The sequence below is a fragment of the Phasianus colchicus genome, chromosome 9 (assembly GCF_987193195.1).
Source record: "Phasianus colchicus chromosome 9, bPhaCol1.hap1.1, whole genome shotgun sequence".
Taxonomy (NCBI): Eukaryota; Metazoa; Chordata; class Aves; order Galliformes; family Phasianidae; genus Phasianus; species Phasianus colchicus.
Genome location: NC_143444.1, coordinates 16494625 through 16509869, shown reverse-complemented (window position 1 = coordinate 16509869; position 15245 = coordinate 16494625). Strand labels below are relative to the sequence as shown.

Genomic DNA, 15245 nt, shown 5'->3' with positions numbered 1-15245 from the left:
CTGAAACATCCAAGAATACCAACATGATTGGTGTCTTCTATGGCACATAGCATTAAATTGGATAAAGTATAAAAAGATGGAATCTAATTTGGGTATAAACCGTTGCCCTGCCTTAAATTCATGAGAACCTGTGGGGACTGTTTGCTGGCTTCTGAATAGCAGTGTATGTATGCTTTGATTTGTGCCACTGGTAACACTGCTGAGAAAAAAAAATAGCATATTTTATCTTCAGTCCAAAAGAATGCATTTTGTGTCCTCTGTGTTTTCCACCTGTGCATCTTTTCACTTAAAGGGAAAACTTATGTCTCCAGGTTTCTCTCCTTTTCTCTCTTGATAACTGCTTGATTTTCTTTTTAAACTCACTCGTGTCCTCTTCAGGACTCCCAGCTAGTGATAGACTGCTTCAAATCTGGTTTTGAACCTCCTGGAGATTTTCCATTTGAAGACTACAGTCAGAATATTTACAGAACTATCTCTGATGGAACCATCAGTACACCAAAGCAGGAAGGAATGAGAATTGATTCAAAAACTACAGTGGGCAAGGCGAAAGGAAAGCTGTGGCTATTTGGAAAAAAGCCAAAGGTAACAATTCTGAAATTACTACTTGGAGAATTAAAATATGAAGATTTGCAATACATAGAAATAGCAATTATTTATTTTAAAAAATAAAATACTCCTTTTACTCCACTGTTTTTTGATGACATAACAGTTTGAGTAAGGTTGGATGTTTTCAGGTTTTTGTGGAAGGAAGTTTTGCAATTCTTCTAGTGATCTGTGTTCTGTAATGTTTTTTGATGTTCTGCATAGGTTGAAATATAGTAAATAAAAGTAGCTTCCAATTTCCCTAATTATTCTGAGTTGCTGTAAAGACTTTCTGTAATTGCATAGAAAAAGTGTTGATTTGAACGTAAAAATAAGCAAAACAAGTCGAGAGGGTGTGTTTTATGCTTTGGAATCAGGCAGGCTTCAGATCTCTTTAATACTACAAAAAGCAACCTTCTTTAAAATGTCACATTTTATATATGTTTATCAATAGGAATAGTACATAGATCTTTTTTTTTCTTTAATTTAGTTTTGAAAATATTAAAACTTACAGCTCCATACAGGTAAATATCCCAGAGGAAATGTAACGGTGAAAAAGGTAAAAATATGCCTGTGCTCAAGAAAAAATTGAAAGCAGGTACAAATTTAAATTTTATGCTAGGATTTTAGCTAGTATTAGAACATGTGAGTCTTTTAAATGATTCCCTCAGAGTTTGGTGAGATTGTTTTAATGTTTCAAATTGGTTCCTGCCACATTGTAGAAAGCTGTTCTTACAGCTCATGAGGGCTGGGATTTATTTTCCAGTTGATAGTATTCCAAGCAAGCAGATCTTTGCAGAAAAGGTCCAGCTGATTCCTTTTCTCCTCCTCACTATGTTATGTGTAACTGCAGCTGTGTTAAAATGAAAACTGATTATTTACCTTTCATGCAGTATAATTAATGACTAGTAAGTAGTCATAGTAAGTAGTTTATCATTTCAACATATTACCATCCTTATTGCATTTGGCTGCAGTCATGACTACCAGTTTGATAATAAGCCCTGTGTCCAAGAGTTTTGTGTGCGCGCGCGCACACACGCATACACACACACACACACACACACACACACACACACACACACACACACACACACACACACCCCCTCCCCCCTTCTTCCCCCCCTCTTCCGCACACAGTAAAGCAGTGACAATCTAAATGCGCTTCTGGATGTTTTCTGTAGATCCAAGTTACTCCATAGCATGATGACAGCTGAAGAAAGCTGTCAGGACTATTTCCCTACTTTTTCCACAGTTTGTTCACTTTAGAGAGGTGACTATGAATGCTACATGCTATTTCCTATATGGAATCACAGACACAAAAATATGTATAAATTCTACATATTTTTCCTTAAGTACCTGGAATAAATGGAAGATTATGCTCAGTTTTTGTTTTTGGAGGGGGAGGGGTGGGAGGGAGGGATTTATGAACACACCTTAAAAAAAAGAAAAAGAAAAGAAAAAGCAGCTGGAAGCAAAATATACATCAGAATATATATATGTGTGTTTGGAATTGTATATATTTTATATAAACAGTATGCTATTTGTAATATTTCCTATAAGAATATAAGTACATAACATTATTAAAGTATTTCAAAACATTAGCTGATAGAAAAACAAAGCAAAAATACTAACTTACTGTATTTGTGAGGTATTTGTGGTGACATTTGGGCCTTCATTTAGCTTGAGCTGTGGCTGGTCTTGACTTCCTTACGTATGTTTACCTATTTTTTGATGTTATCAGACAGAAAAGCCTTTTGGAAAGGGAATGAATTGTGTAGCAGAGAAAGTGGAAATATTGAAATAGGTAAAAGCAGCAAGAACAGGAAAGAGAAACCATCAGAGAAGCAATTTTTTAGAAGTGGAGGAAGAAAGCAGGGGAAATTGTAGTGATGATGTTGATTAGGAACAGTGTGCAGCCATTTTGCAAGTCCAGTTTGATTACAGGAGGTCTCAGTGGACCTCTTTCTCGGTCATTCTCCATGTATGTACGTATTATTTCTAACTTACCAGATCAGGTGCATCAGAACGTAGGAAGAAAATGTAAGCACAGTTGCACAAGTTTCCAGAATGACCATAACTAAAGTTGGAAAAAGCAATATTTCCTGTTCTAAAAGAACAGAGAAACAAGTTTGGAATCTTTTTGAGATCTTACGAAAGTTGAGTCTAGAGCTTGCTTAAATATCCCTCTGTCTCTGAAGATTAATTTGTGGCAGCAACCTCTTAAAACCCATACAGTGATAGCATAAATGTGTCTGTGAAACGTTAAAGGTGATTGTGATAGATGGAAATTTTGCTTTTATAAGACAGAATTTTCATTTTAAAATCACTTTGAACATTTGGCTTATTTGTTGCTTTCTTTATTTCCACATTAGCCACAGTCCCCACCCCTAACCCCTACTAGTTTATACACATCCAGTACTCCTAATGGGTCCCAGTATCCCATATTCTCCATTGAACCAGTGCATTATTGCATGAGTGACATAAAAACAGGGAAGCCCAGAATTCCTTCTTTCAGAAGCCTCAAAAGAGGGGTAAGTTGGATAAAAAGTTGAAATGCATGATGGGCTATGAACAGTGTGTTGTGATGTGGCTTTTCTAATGCTCTTCACCCTCATTATAAGGCTTACTCTTTTTTAAGTAATACTCAGCTATAAGGTCACTTTTAGGTACTGTGGTGGTTGGTTGTGGTTTTTTTTTCATATTATACAGACCATACCACCAGATTAAAATTAAAACAATATAAATACTTGTTATAACATTCCAAATGCTTGTGTCTAAAATAAAGGTGTTATAAAGAGGGTGCTCAGCATGTGTTTGATACCTTTTTTCATTGTTGTTCACATTCACAAATGTTTTCCTACCATCATATACCATATTTTAGCAGTACATCACAAGGTATAAATAGTAACCATAAAAAAAGCATACAGATGATCACTTTATTTGCTGACTTCTAATTGAAATAATAGCAGTTGATGCTGAGACAGAACTAAGAATGGAGAAGTTTCATTTATTTTTTATACATCAAACGTTTCAGCACACAGTGCTTGCAGATTTTGCAATCCTGATTTTCTGAAAAATTACCCTCTTAATTTTATGATTAACAAATTGTTTTTCTTTGTGCAAGGTACTTTTGGGTAATGGTATTGAAAAATTACTACCAAATGCTACTTTGAGATTTATGAATTAATTTATCAATTATTAGTGGCATATTTTGCAAATAGAATTTGTTTGGAAGACAACGGAAGAGAATTGTTAAGTGGTTTCTTAGCAACATTTACAGTACAAGTGATAAATGTATTGCCACTTTCCTGTTATTTCAGTGAAATACAGGCTGCCCAGTTTGTGTGTTTTAAGATGCTTAATGATCTTTATAATGAGATAATTGGATGTATCTGATTATATTTATTTAATTCATGGTTTTCTTGTATTTGAAAACAAAAACCAGCTTGCTATCTCACGTGCATCAGGAATGGCTGGTTACTGTAATGTGGAGATCAAAGTACAATGTAGCAGTGCAGTAAAGTTAATGATTTAGTGGCTCCCTTGCTATCATTCAGAAATGAGTTATGCTTTAATGTACTTTCTTTAAATCATGTTGTGGCATCTTATATCAGACCCCCAGATATTTTGTATGTATTGATGAAGGGAAGCTTTTCCTTTTGCTTTCTGAATGGTATTATAATCTATTTTGGTTGTGAAGATAATATTCCTTCCTTACCTACTCAATGAAGAACTGAATTAGAGTTGCTGAAATAGCAGAGATCTTGATTAACCCCCACCTTTTTGGGTGGATTGGATATATCAACTCCTCACAAATTGACACCTTTAATCTTTATAGATCTAGAATTTGTTACTGAAGCAAAAGATAATTTCCTAACAACTGAAAAATACCCATGGAAAACAGAACAGTATTTTAATTTTTAAGTATTTAATTTTAAGTATTCTTAACAATTTATTGATCATGTTGTAAAATAGAATGAACTTACTTAATACGGAACAGTATTCTGTAAAATGAATAAGGATTGATAGCATCATCCAAATGTGGATGATCTCAGTTATCCGGCAATATCAAATGTTTTGAAATTTCTAAATCTTCCAGATGAATATTTTGTTTTATGTGGTTTGAAATACCTTGCAAACATTTAAAGACCTCACATATCAAATGTCTTTAAATGTATACTGTAATTGTAATAGATTTTATGTCTTTGACAGTTTTATCTTTGAAATACTGTTTGTTCAATTCTTAACAGTTCCTAATACAAAAAGTGCTATGTTTTCCATGGTTTTATCCCTGGAAAACTATGTCCAAGTAGAATTGTCAGGCAGAACTTTCAAATGATATTTTAATTTGCTTTGAGATTTATCCATGAGCAAAGATCAGATAATAAGCATACCAGACATGCTGCTTTTTATGCCCCAGATGTCATTTGAAGCACTAGAGATCACAAAACCAAGCTGCTCTCATTCTGTGCTTCACGCGTTAGGATTTTTCCTGCCATCTGCTGTACAGAGAATGTAGTGTACAGTAGCTGAAGTTCTCTCTCTATACAAAAAAAGTCTCTCACTCGTATTGAAAAAAGTCTTAGCTGTAGCCACGCCTCCCTTTCATTAATACTGTTACTCCATGCAGCTTATTATTTTCAAAATCATCATTTCCATTTACTTATGAGGTCTTTCTTTCCTCACTGCTACTTGATACGTGGATGGTTGTGTTGTGAACAGTGATACATAAACCTTATTTTGCATTTTCTTAGAAGGCTCTTTGTAGAGAGAAAAAGTAGTTTATTCTGTAGCCATTTTATATCTTTGGACTTCATTGAGGTTTCTACCATGGTATATCATTTGTGAAGGATGTTCATTTTCTTTATTGCTAGAAATTCTAATCAGCAACAGTCGTAACAATTGCTGAAGGTCATACAAATGCAGATATGTTTATCTTCTGAGTTTCTTAGCCATTCTCTGGAAAGGCTTGTAAAAGGTCATGGAAAGCATAGTGAATGTTAAAGCAAAGCTGTGCTTTTGTTTATTTACTTCTTCCAGATTGAATAACTAAAACATTTTAGGGTAGCAGTGCTGACCCAAACGTTTGTTTACAAAAGTTAAAATCATTAACTTGAAAAAGGTCTTAGTTTATTGTAGCCTTCAGTGATAATAAGGTGAAAACTACCTTTGTAAAGGAGATAGTAGCGGATTGCTATAAAAAGTTATTTGTATAAGGCTGATCAGTCCTTCATCATCATCAAATTCTGCTATTTTGTGCAGTGTTGGCTGTGTGCGTGTTTCTTCTCCCACAGTAAAAGCTTGTTAAGTGTATTCTTTGAACACTCAAATCTAAAACTAGTTTAAAGAAGTTGTGTGTTATACTTTTGTAAGTTAAACTACCTATTCTCATCTACTGATTTTTTTAAATCGGTAATGCTTAACGCAGAAGTGCATTCCTGATGGTCTTTTGCTGTTCTTGTGCTCGTAGTAAAATACGTTTTTATAATTTAAAATATTAATGTTTAATACTTTAAAGATACATTTTTAGGCATTAATCATTTTTGTAACTGGTCGTTACATGTGAGTAATTTCCCGTTTCTTTCTGTTTTCAAATGAACTGTGCAGTGGTCGGTGAAGACGGTAAGCCCGTGTGCTGATCTGTCTGCTGTACTTCTGCTAAGATAGCATGAAAGTAATCTTCTGAAAGTGTTTCCATATCATAACTGCTTTAAGTCAGGCACTGGAATACATCTTCAGACTTTCCACTCTCATACACGATCATGTTCTTAATCATCCACATGCTTAATGTGAGATAATGAGACTTGTGATCTGTCTGCAATTTATTCTGTGGTTTTGGGATTTTAAGGTTGACCAGTATTCATCAGTTGGTGATGATGGAAATACTTAGTGCTTTCTCTGTATCAGAAATAATTTTTAAAGCAGCGTAAAATAAGAGTATACAAAAAGATTACAAGGCTTGTTTGAAAGAGGAATAGTGAATTTGCAAAATTCGTGCACTTGAATTTAACCTGACGTTTACAGTGGAGATGATCCTTTATGTTTAGGAGTACCAGAAAGCTTTTATATTAAATGAAAAAATGCCCCTTAATCAATATTGTAACTTTGCAGAGTAAAACAGTAAAATTCACATGAATAACTGTGTTCCTCTGAATATTACTCACTGGTTTTAATTAATTGACCTGTAAGGAACAGTGATACAAAGGATGTGTTATCTGTTTTTCTGTAGTGTGTGGAAGCACCTGAAAGCCTTTTTGTTTCCTAAGAAACACTCTTGCTTTGTTTTTGAAACACCATACTTTGATTTCCCCCTTTTTTTTAATGGGGTCATATATTTCCATCTTAAAAAGTGGAGAGATCAGGATTTTAGAAGTGGAGAAGAGCCAAAAATTTGAGGGGCAAGAAGAGCAGTAAAATGGGGGAATCTAGAAACTCAGAATTGCATCTGGACCTAAGGCTGTTTGTGTCAAAATCTTGACAGTAATGTTTATCAGGCTGCTTCTTGTCAAAAGAAATGCTGTCCAGCTCATTTTACATCTGTGGAGGGTCTCTGTAATGGCAAGCAGGTTTTCTTGACCTATAAATACTTGTAAGAAAGTAATGTAACTTTGTCAGTATGTGTACTATATTTCCTCCTTAATAAGCAGTTTAGGTGTCTATCACTCACGGAGGAAAGTTGTTGGCACATCAAATTCACATGATTGGTAAAAATCTCCCATGCTTTATTACATGCCAATTCTACCATACTATTTATAGTCTTAGCACAAGCTTGCAATCAAACCTTTGCAAATTTGGGCTCATAACAATATTTGGCCTTAAGTTAAAAAAAATAATAATAATTAGCAGGTTTTTTTCCCTCCCTTGAAATGTTCTTTTTTTATAATTAAGAAGGTTACTTGGAATATAGGAGCAGGTTTTGTTTGATTGTATAAATTCTATGCTCTGTGAACTGGTTTTACTCTAGGTAAAATGTGTCAGAACTTTGTAAGTCTAATTGAGATTCTTTTAATATGTTTTCTAGCAAGATTGATGAACTTCTGAAAGAGAACTATATTATTAATATTTTGGAACAAAGGTCCAAATGACAGTGTTCTTCTTTTGACAGCATCCAAGTAGCCATTGAAAACATAGTCCATGAAAAGATTCAATTATGTATGTGCTATATATAAGACATGTTAAATTTTTCTTCTGACTGAAATAAACATTCAGTAAGTAATGTTGGTTTTGCTACATCTGCACTGGGGCAGTGGCTAAAATAGGGAGTTTCATGGCTCAGCTTCTTAGACTAATTAGTGCTTAATCTACAAAGTATTAATTGCAACACCAAGCCAGCTGTTACAGAAGGTAGAAAGAACCTTGAATGAGTGACTGCAGGATAGCATCAAAAACATGCATTAATTCTGTTGTGGTCTTTTTAAGAGCTGTGTGTCAAATAGAGTTCTAAGAAGGTCCATCTTGCTTCCAGTGAACACTGTTCATGTGTGGGTATGTCAGTTCAGCTGTCTAGATGTGTGTGTTACTTGTGTAATAGTATTTATTTTTTTCAGGGCCCTGCACTGGAAGACTTCAGCCACCTTCCTCCAGAACAGAGACGCAAGAAACTTCAGCAGAGAATTGATGAACTCAACAGAGAACTACAGAAGGAAACTGACCAAAAGTGAGTGCATCATAGTTAAAGTCCTATGCTTTAGCCAAAAACTTCAAAAATTAGGAGAGAATAAGCTATTCTAAGCTATTTTTAATCAAAGCATTTTTAATCAAAGATTTGCCTTATGTAGATTCTGCTACCATTGCATCCTCCTGCTTCAGTACACTATCTTTGTTTAGTATCTGTGAACTCTAATCACAGGCTAAGATTTCAAACATAAACATTAGTTTTGCTTTAAGGAACCAGTACAAGTATGTATAATTTTTATAATCATTGTGGGGTTTTCTATGTTGTTAGAGATGCCCTCATCAAGATGAGAGATGTTTATGAAAAAAATCCCCAGATGGGTGATCCAAGCAGCTTACAGCCAAAATTAGCTGAGACAATGAGCAACATGGACCGTCTGCGGATGGAAATACACAAGAATGAGGTTAGAATCTAAAACCATTTCTTAGAAAATATGCCTTATGGGTTATGTATCAGCTGTGAAACTACTTGATTAAACCAACATCTCCTAGTACAGTTTTCTGTGGGGTGCTCTATTTTCAGGAGTTAGTCTAGCTGGAATGAAGATGTAAGATGTTGAGAAGAATTTGTGAATGAATTATTCTGCAAGTCTTAGATGGTTACAGATTTTTTTTCTGTTACTTAACACTAGTACAGAGTATAGGCTAAGCAGAGGGGGTTAGGTTCATGCTTCATATAAAATAATTTCAAGATTTCATAGGTGAATACAGTCTCTCTGTGGCTGTACACCAACAACTAAACAGTATGTAGTTAAGTGCATTTTAAAAATTGTAGTTGCTGGTTTAGAATCAGCTTTCATCTTGATACCAATATTTGTCTTCTTTTCTTCAAGGCCTGGCTCTCTGAAGTTGAAGGAAAAGTAGCAGCCAGAACTGACAGGCGACACAGCAGTGATATCAACCACCTTGTAACACAGGGCAGAGAGAGGTCACTATTCTATCTCTACTGCTTTTATATCTATGCTAGAATCAGTATATCTCTCTGATAGTTAATAGAAGGTAATAGTTTGCTCCTTATCCTCTGAAAGTTTATGTCCTTCCGAAGGATAATCTTACTAGCTCTAAATTCTAGAGGTCACTTAGATCATTATGGTAATGTAGAAAAATTGAGAGTTGAACTGTAACACCTGCACGTAGTACCTTTTAATGCTGTCTTCTTCCATTACATTACACTGACCTGTTTTCCATGTTTTGCAAAGACAGGTATGTCAGATTTCTTTGGTTTTGTAAGAGAATTTGGTCCAAACCTTTGTTTTTAGATCAAAATACTTTCAGAAGATCACTTCCAGAACTTTTAACATGCCTTCCCAAAGAAATATCCATGGTCTTGCACTTTCCTATGATGTACATATGTTCAGAGTTTCAGAGCTGAGAACTCTGAAGAATCCTCATGCTGCGATCATTGCATTATAGCCCTGAAGGGAGCTACACAGATGATGCAAATCAGGAAGTCCGAGGCCCACCACAGCAGCATGCGCATCCAAATGAGTTTGACGATGAGTTTGAAGATGATGATCCATTACCAGCTATAGGACATTGCAAGGCAATATATCCTTTTGATGGTAAGGTTAACAACATATACTACGGTTGCTTGACTGAAAAATAATTTGACTGTAGGGTATGGATGTTTTGCTGCAGAGAATTCAGGGTAAAATAATTTAAATTTTTATGAGCAACTATTGCTTATAAGAGCAGTGGAAATAAGTTTGATTCATAAGCACTACTTCTCTGCTGTTTATTCAGTAAAGTTAGCACAGCTTTGGCAAATATTCAGCTACAGAGATTGGATTAAGTTTGTGTCTGTCTCAGCCTGTTTGACCATATGTTTGCTTCACAGATTTTTGATACTTCCTGTTTATATGTAATCTGGAAGCTACATACTGAGAAAAAAAACTTGAAATTCTGTTGTCTTTGCCTTCTGTTTTCCCAGGTCATAATGAAGGCACTCTGGCAATGAAAGAAGGGGAAATTTTGTACATTATTGAGGAGGACAAAGGAGATGGGTGGACAAGAGCTCGAAGACAGAATGGAGAGGAAGGCTATGTACCAACATCTTATATAGATGTAACGCTAGAGAAAAACAGCAAAGGTGCAGTAACCTATATCTAACAGTAAATTGGCAACTTTCAAGTGTACATTTTCCAGGGAAAATAGTGGAAAAATAGTAAGTCAGGCAGGTTCATGGAAAGCAATAGAATAACAGAAGTCAGGAAGGGTCTTTTGTTTGCAATGTGAGTTTGCTGTAGCTTTTCCAGAGATAACAGCATTAAATTGGTCCATAATTCTGGCTAATGCTTTCTGCTTTGTTTCACTGATAAAATGTTCCTGCTCTATGAAGCACTAAATCCAATTCAGCTATAAAATGGAGAAAGACCAGGATTCCTGCTTGTTCTGTACAATACTTTGTCTTTACAGAGAACTGAAAAATTACTTATGTTTTGAAGACCTCTAAGATATGCTGTTCACTTAAAAATTATATGCTTAAAATGAGTGTTTTATCCTCTACTAACTGAATTCAGTTACTGAAAATTATTAATTTCCTCCCTTAACAAATACTTGGCATCTTTCACTTCTTAAACAGGAAGATCTTTCCTGAATCAAAAAGCTCAACAAAATTACTCAGGAAGAAACAGTATGATTAAAAAGGACAGAAGGTCCACTGACCTGCCTCTCCTTCCCTTGCTGTAGTTCTCATGTAGAACGTTGTGTATGGGACACAACTGCATTGTTTTAACTATAGACACCTTGAACCAAAAAAAATCCAACAACAGTAAAAGCCACATTTAATTAATTCTTGGTGTTTCACTCAATTTTAACCTTCATTTGCTCCTGAAAAGGGAATGATTTTAGATTCTTAATCTGTGCCTGTAAGTTGTCTTTGAATTATATCATGTTTAGTTTGAAATCAAGGTTTTTTTTAAAACTAACTCTGTTCCCCTCACTGTTAAATCACTGAGGCTTGGAAACTGCATTGCACTACTTGATTTCATCTAGAATCTATTGCTGGTATTTCTAATGTGAATTTATGAGAGTAATACAAGGCTAGAGTATAGCCACTGAGAATGGCCTGTTAGAACTGAGCACGCTTCTCTGTCTTCTAAAGGCCTTCAGTAACTTTGTTCTTTTCTTTTTCCTCTTGGACTGCAGGTTCCTGAAGCGGGTTTCTGAGAAAATGGGCGAGATCTTGAAGGAGGTTACATGCAGCTGCTTGGGGCGGGGGGTGGGAGGGAGCTGTTAGACTGGGATGCCCATTGAACAAGGGGAAAAGGTAGTTGCATGAATGCATGCAGACATACATTTAGTCACTAACATTCTTAGCATTTTCATACATAATTAAGGATGTATTACAAATTCTTAAATTTGTGCAGGAAAATAGGATTCCATTACCAGAGTAAAAAGGCATCTCTTCCTAAAATTGCATTATTTTCATTGTCATAGGTGATCAGAGAGGCCCAAACTATATTTTAGCTCATGCTACATTCTGGTTGGTTTGGTTATACTCTTTCCTACTCATTTTAAATGGCAGTCATTTAGAACCATGTCAGCTACCAGTCTGCCTGCACCACCTCCATGCTCGCCCTTAACCTCCTCTTGCATGCCTAGGACAGTCAGGCACAGCTGCATAATGCTTGTTTGACATCATTGCTTCTCTTATTTTGTAACAAATCATTTTCTTTAAATACCTTCAGTACTAGAGTTTCATCCAGTATCCATGTATGCTGCTATAACTTTTCCACTACAACCATCATTACATTCCAGTTTTTAGCACAACTGGTAAGAGACCGTAATGTATTTATGTTATGTTGATTCGGGGAAATGATACATCCCAGCTCTAACCTACAATGCAGTCAAGAGAAACTTCTAGACCTGTGGTCCATCTTCAGCACATCAGTAACCTACTGTCAGCACTGAAAACCTGGAACACCGCCAGAGAGATTCACCACTGCGAGCTAATGACTATTTTCAGAAGTCAACCACTTGCCATTCTACTGCTGCCTTAAACTATAGTGCCTAAAGCTGTTGTTGCCAACACTACCACTTACAGTATCTCACAAAGGGCTTTGTGTCTCAGCTCTTTCCACAGTGCTGCAGCTGCTGAGGTAGACATGGTAGGTGTTTTGTAGAGCTCAACTTTACAGGATACATGGTGCATCATGAATTTTATACATTGGGATGTGTATCTCTTAATTTGATTTTAATATTTTTAAAACTATTTTTATGGAAACTGTCTTTTAGTTTTTTGACTATGAAGTTCCAATTTTAATTAAATCACTGCAGTGCTAGTCCATTTCTAGGTGATGCTTCATTGTATGGACCAGTTGAAATTTGAGTGATACTTCGTAATGATCTATGTGCACTTTTACTTGTAAACAATTGAAATTTGGATATGTTTATACGTGTAAATATAGTTGTCTGCAGTGCCCCTGTTGGTTATGTTGTCTTGCCTCCCATTTGTGGTTCTATTAATAAATACATCATATCTGATCTACTAGGGTGATAATAATTAGATTAGAGATTTTGGGCGGGGGGGATATTTGCATCAAACAAAGCTTGTCAACCCAGCCAACTGCTGTTTGGGAAATAATAATCAAAACATCCTGGTTTTGTGGAGTCTGAAGCAATATTTGGATGCAGAAGTGCTGGATTCTTTTTAATTTCAGTGTTATTAGGAACTGTACTACCAGTAAAACTGAATTTGAGTGACTTGTGTAGAGCTTTATTCATTTTATACCATTATTACACAGCTTGACCTAGTGTATTATGGGGGCTATTAAATGCTAAAGTTTAGATTTTTGGAGCTTGTATACAGGGTTATTTATATTATAATGTGACAATACTCAATACTGACAAAACTATTTACGTAGGCTGTCTTTTTTTTTTTTAAATAGTACTTTTTTCATTTTAAAACTAGAGGAAAGGAAGAAATGTGATCTGTGTATTTTCTGCTAAAGGGCCTGTGGTTTGCCTGGCTAACAGCTGTACAGGTCAGTAATAACACTTCCTGGGAAAGGACAAAACGTTCTTTTTACACTACTGTTTGTTTTTCTAAACCCAGGATTTGCTTCCATTGAAGGCAGGTTGCTTTTACTAGGGATAGTGCAACTTGTGGGAGGGTTATTAAGCATAGGAAAAAATACACCTGTCCTTGCATAGCTAGTTATAAATCACTTGTTCTAAAATTCTGAATGTGAGGTGTCTAAAAGACTTGCCTTTTCCAGTAATTTTTAATCTTCTTTTTGTGCACATGTTGATTTCCTAAATGTTAAATGCTTTGTTTAAAGATAGTGTTCTCTGTGGAGAATATTTTCATGGAATAAAAAATCTTTTCATGGTTTAAAAAAAATTAGCTTCAAACCTTTTCTTAACATTGATATAACATTGATAGGGAAACTTGGCAGCATGACAGCGTAAACTGGAGCTCTGTTACTTCGTGGTATGGTTGTAGAACCTCTGCAGTGACTATAGCTAAAGGGGAAGAGATTGCCACCATTCTGGTATTGGTTGGTTTGCTCATTTGCCTGCTTATCTTATTCTAGTACTTTCAAACGCTGTAACATGTTACTCCAGAAACAGACTTACTTACAATGAACAAATGCAACTCTGTAACTACAGTTCTTGCCTAACTATTTATACAGTTTCTGAGAATGCTTATACATCAAGTCTGTACATGTTCATGACAATATAATATTTGCTGCTGAAGCATTCTTTATATTAACATTACGCACTCTGATTATCTATGAAATCTGAAGTAACTCTTCATCCAAGAAAAAAAATGTAAGTACTGCTTATCGTGATTCACCTCAGAATGTGAAGTAAGTTTTAATATATACGTACACCCACCTTTACTCATATATGAAAGCATTTTAATTACCTAGGTTGTTTGTTCTTGCCATTTCATCATTCATTTCCTGGCAGCATAGCTGCCCAGCCTCCAGCAAAAATTAAAGTGCTTCACATGCTGTCTGGAAAAAAAAACTTTCAATTGTCCCAACTCATACACAACTAATTTTCCACTTCCATAGGTAAAGTGAAATTTGAGCCTTCTGTTGCAGTCACAGATCATTTCTTCAACTATAGCGTGCAAATTATTTTGCATAAAGATATACTTTAATTCACAATTCTGTACACAGTGTTTTATACCCAGTTAAGGAGTATTATACAACTGTCACATAGTTAATCTATCACTTTATTTACACTATTTGCTTCATTTAAATATAATTATGATGCAGATGCCCCTATTCTTAGGCATTATCAAAAGATTGTAACCTTAAGGAAATGCAGAAAGCTAAAGTAGTACTTTACAGGGGTGACCTACCTGCATAAAGGATCATTTAATGATGTACTGACACAGTAAATAAATAATTTGTTGTAGAAGTCAGTAGTTTTAAAACAAGTGTGCATTGTGCAATTAGAAGTTCTAAACATCTTGTGAAATGCAAAAAGTAGGTGCAGTATCAAATTACTGAAAGCAAGCTACAGTTATTTCAAGTATATCACTTAATAGTGTTTATAGTCTTAGATACTTAATTGTTCCACCTGCTTCACTGGAGGAGGTTCCAGTTTTCGGGAAAGTGCAGTTAAAATCTGGCTGAACTTCTCATATCTTTCATTCTGATTAACTTGTGCTCCTTTGCTGCCCCAGAGCAATCTCATTTGAAATTCTGTCTTGAAGATTTCACTCATCTCTTCATCTGGCTGGAAACCTAGTAAGTAAAAAGAATCCCACAGTGTCACCATCAAGCAAGTTTTTTACTTGGAAGAATTGCCTTTTAAACTGCATTCCCTGCAAATAAGAGCTTTAGTCTGCTCAGTTTCTTTTGCACAGATGTTTTAACAAGCTAGAAAAACAATGAAAAACTTCAGCGTGTTATATTCTAGTAGCACTAGAATGGGATAAGCTGTCCTTTGCTCAATTCTAATGGTCTAGAATTGTTACACATATAATTGTCAGTACAGTCATTAAAAACTAATTACTGATGCATAATTGC

General features: G+C 35.3%; 2 protein-coding genes across 12 annotated transcripts in view; one reads left to right on the top strand and one right to left on the bottom strand.

Annotated features, from left to right (window-relative positions):
• Nucleotides 1-13493, top strand: part of FNBP1L (formin binding protein 1 like) — a 52487-nt gene extending 38994 nt beyond the window's left edge. Inside the window, exons 9-16 of one of the 3 annotated variants that reach the window (XM_031614720.2) lie at nt 379-582; nt 2955-3113; nt 6190-6204; nt 8130-8239; nt 8528-8660; nt 9090-9184; nt 9670-9818; nt 10187-10652. In XM_031614720.2, coding sequence (XP_031470580.1) covers nt 379-582; nt 2955-3113; nt 6190-6204; nt 8130-8239; nt 8528-8660; nt 9090-9184; nt 9670-9818; nt 10187-10365 — 1044 coding nt within the window. In that variant the 3' untranslated portion in view covers nt 10366-10652. Of the gene's footprint in view, nt 1-378; nt 583-2954; nt 3114-6189; nt 6205-8129; nt 8240-8527; nt 8661-9089; nt 9185-9669; nt 9819-10186; nt 10653-11403 lie in introns of those variants that run through there. The other 2 variants (XM_031614719.2, XM_031614718.2) reach the window with 2 other exon arrangements.
• The window catches only part of BCAR3 (BCAR3 adaptor protein, NSP family member), a 104611-nt gene that overhangs the window by 7970 nt on the left and 81396 nt on the right, over nt 1-15245 (bottom strand). For 6 of the 9 annotated variants that reach the window (XM_090146328.1, XM_090146329.1, XM_090146330.1 and 3 more), the window contains one exon: nt 14794-14960. In XM_090146328.1, coding sequence (XP_090002454.1) covers nt 14794-14960 — 167 coding nt within the window. Of the gene's footprint in view, nt 1-662; nt 1436-13516; nt 14961-15245 lie in introns of those variants that run through there. The other 3 variants (XM_090146332.1, XM_031614712.2, XM_090146331.1) reach the window with 3 other exon arrangements.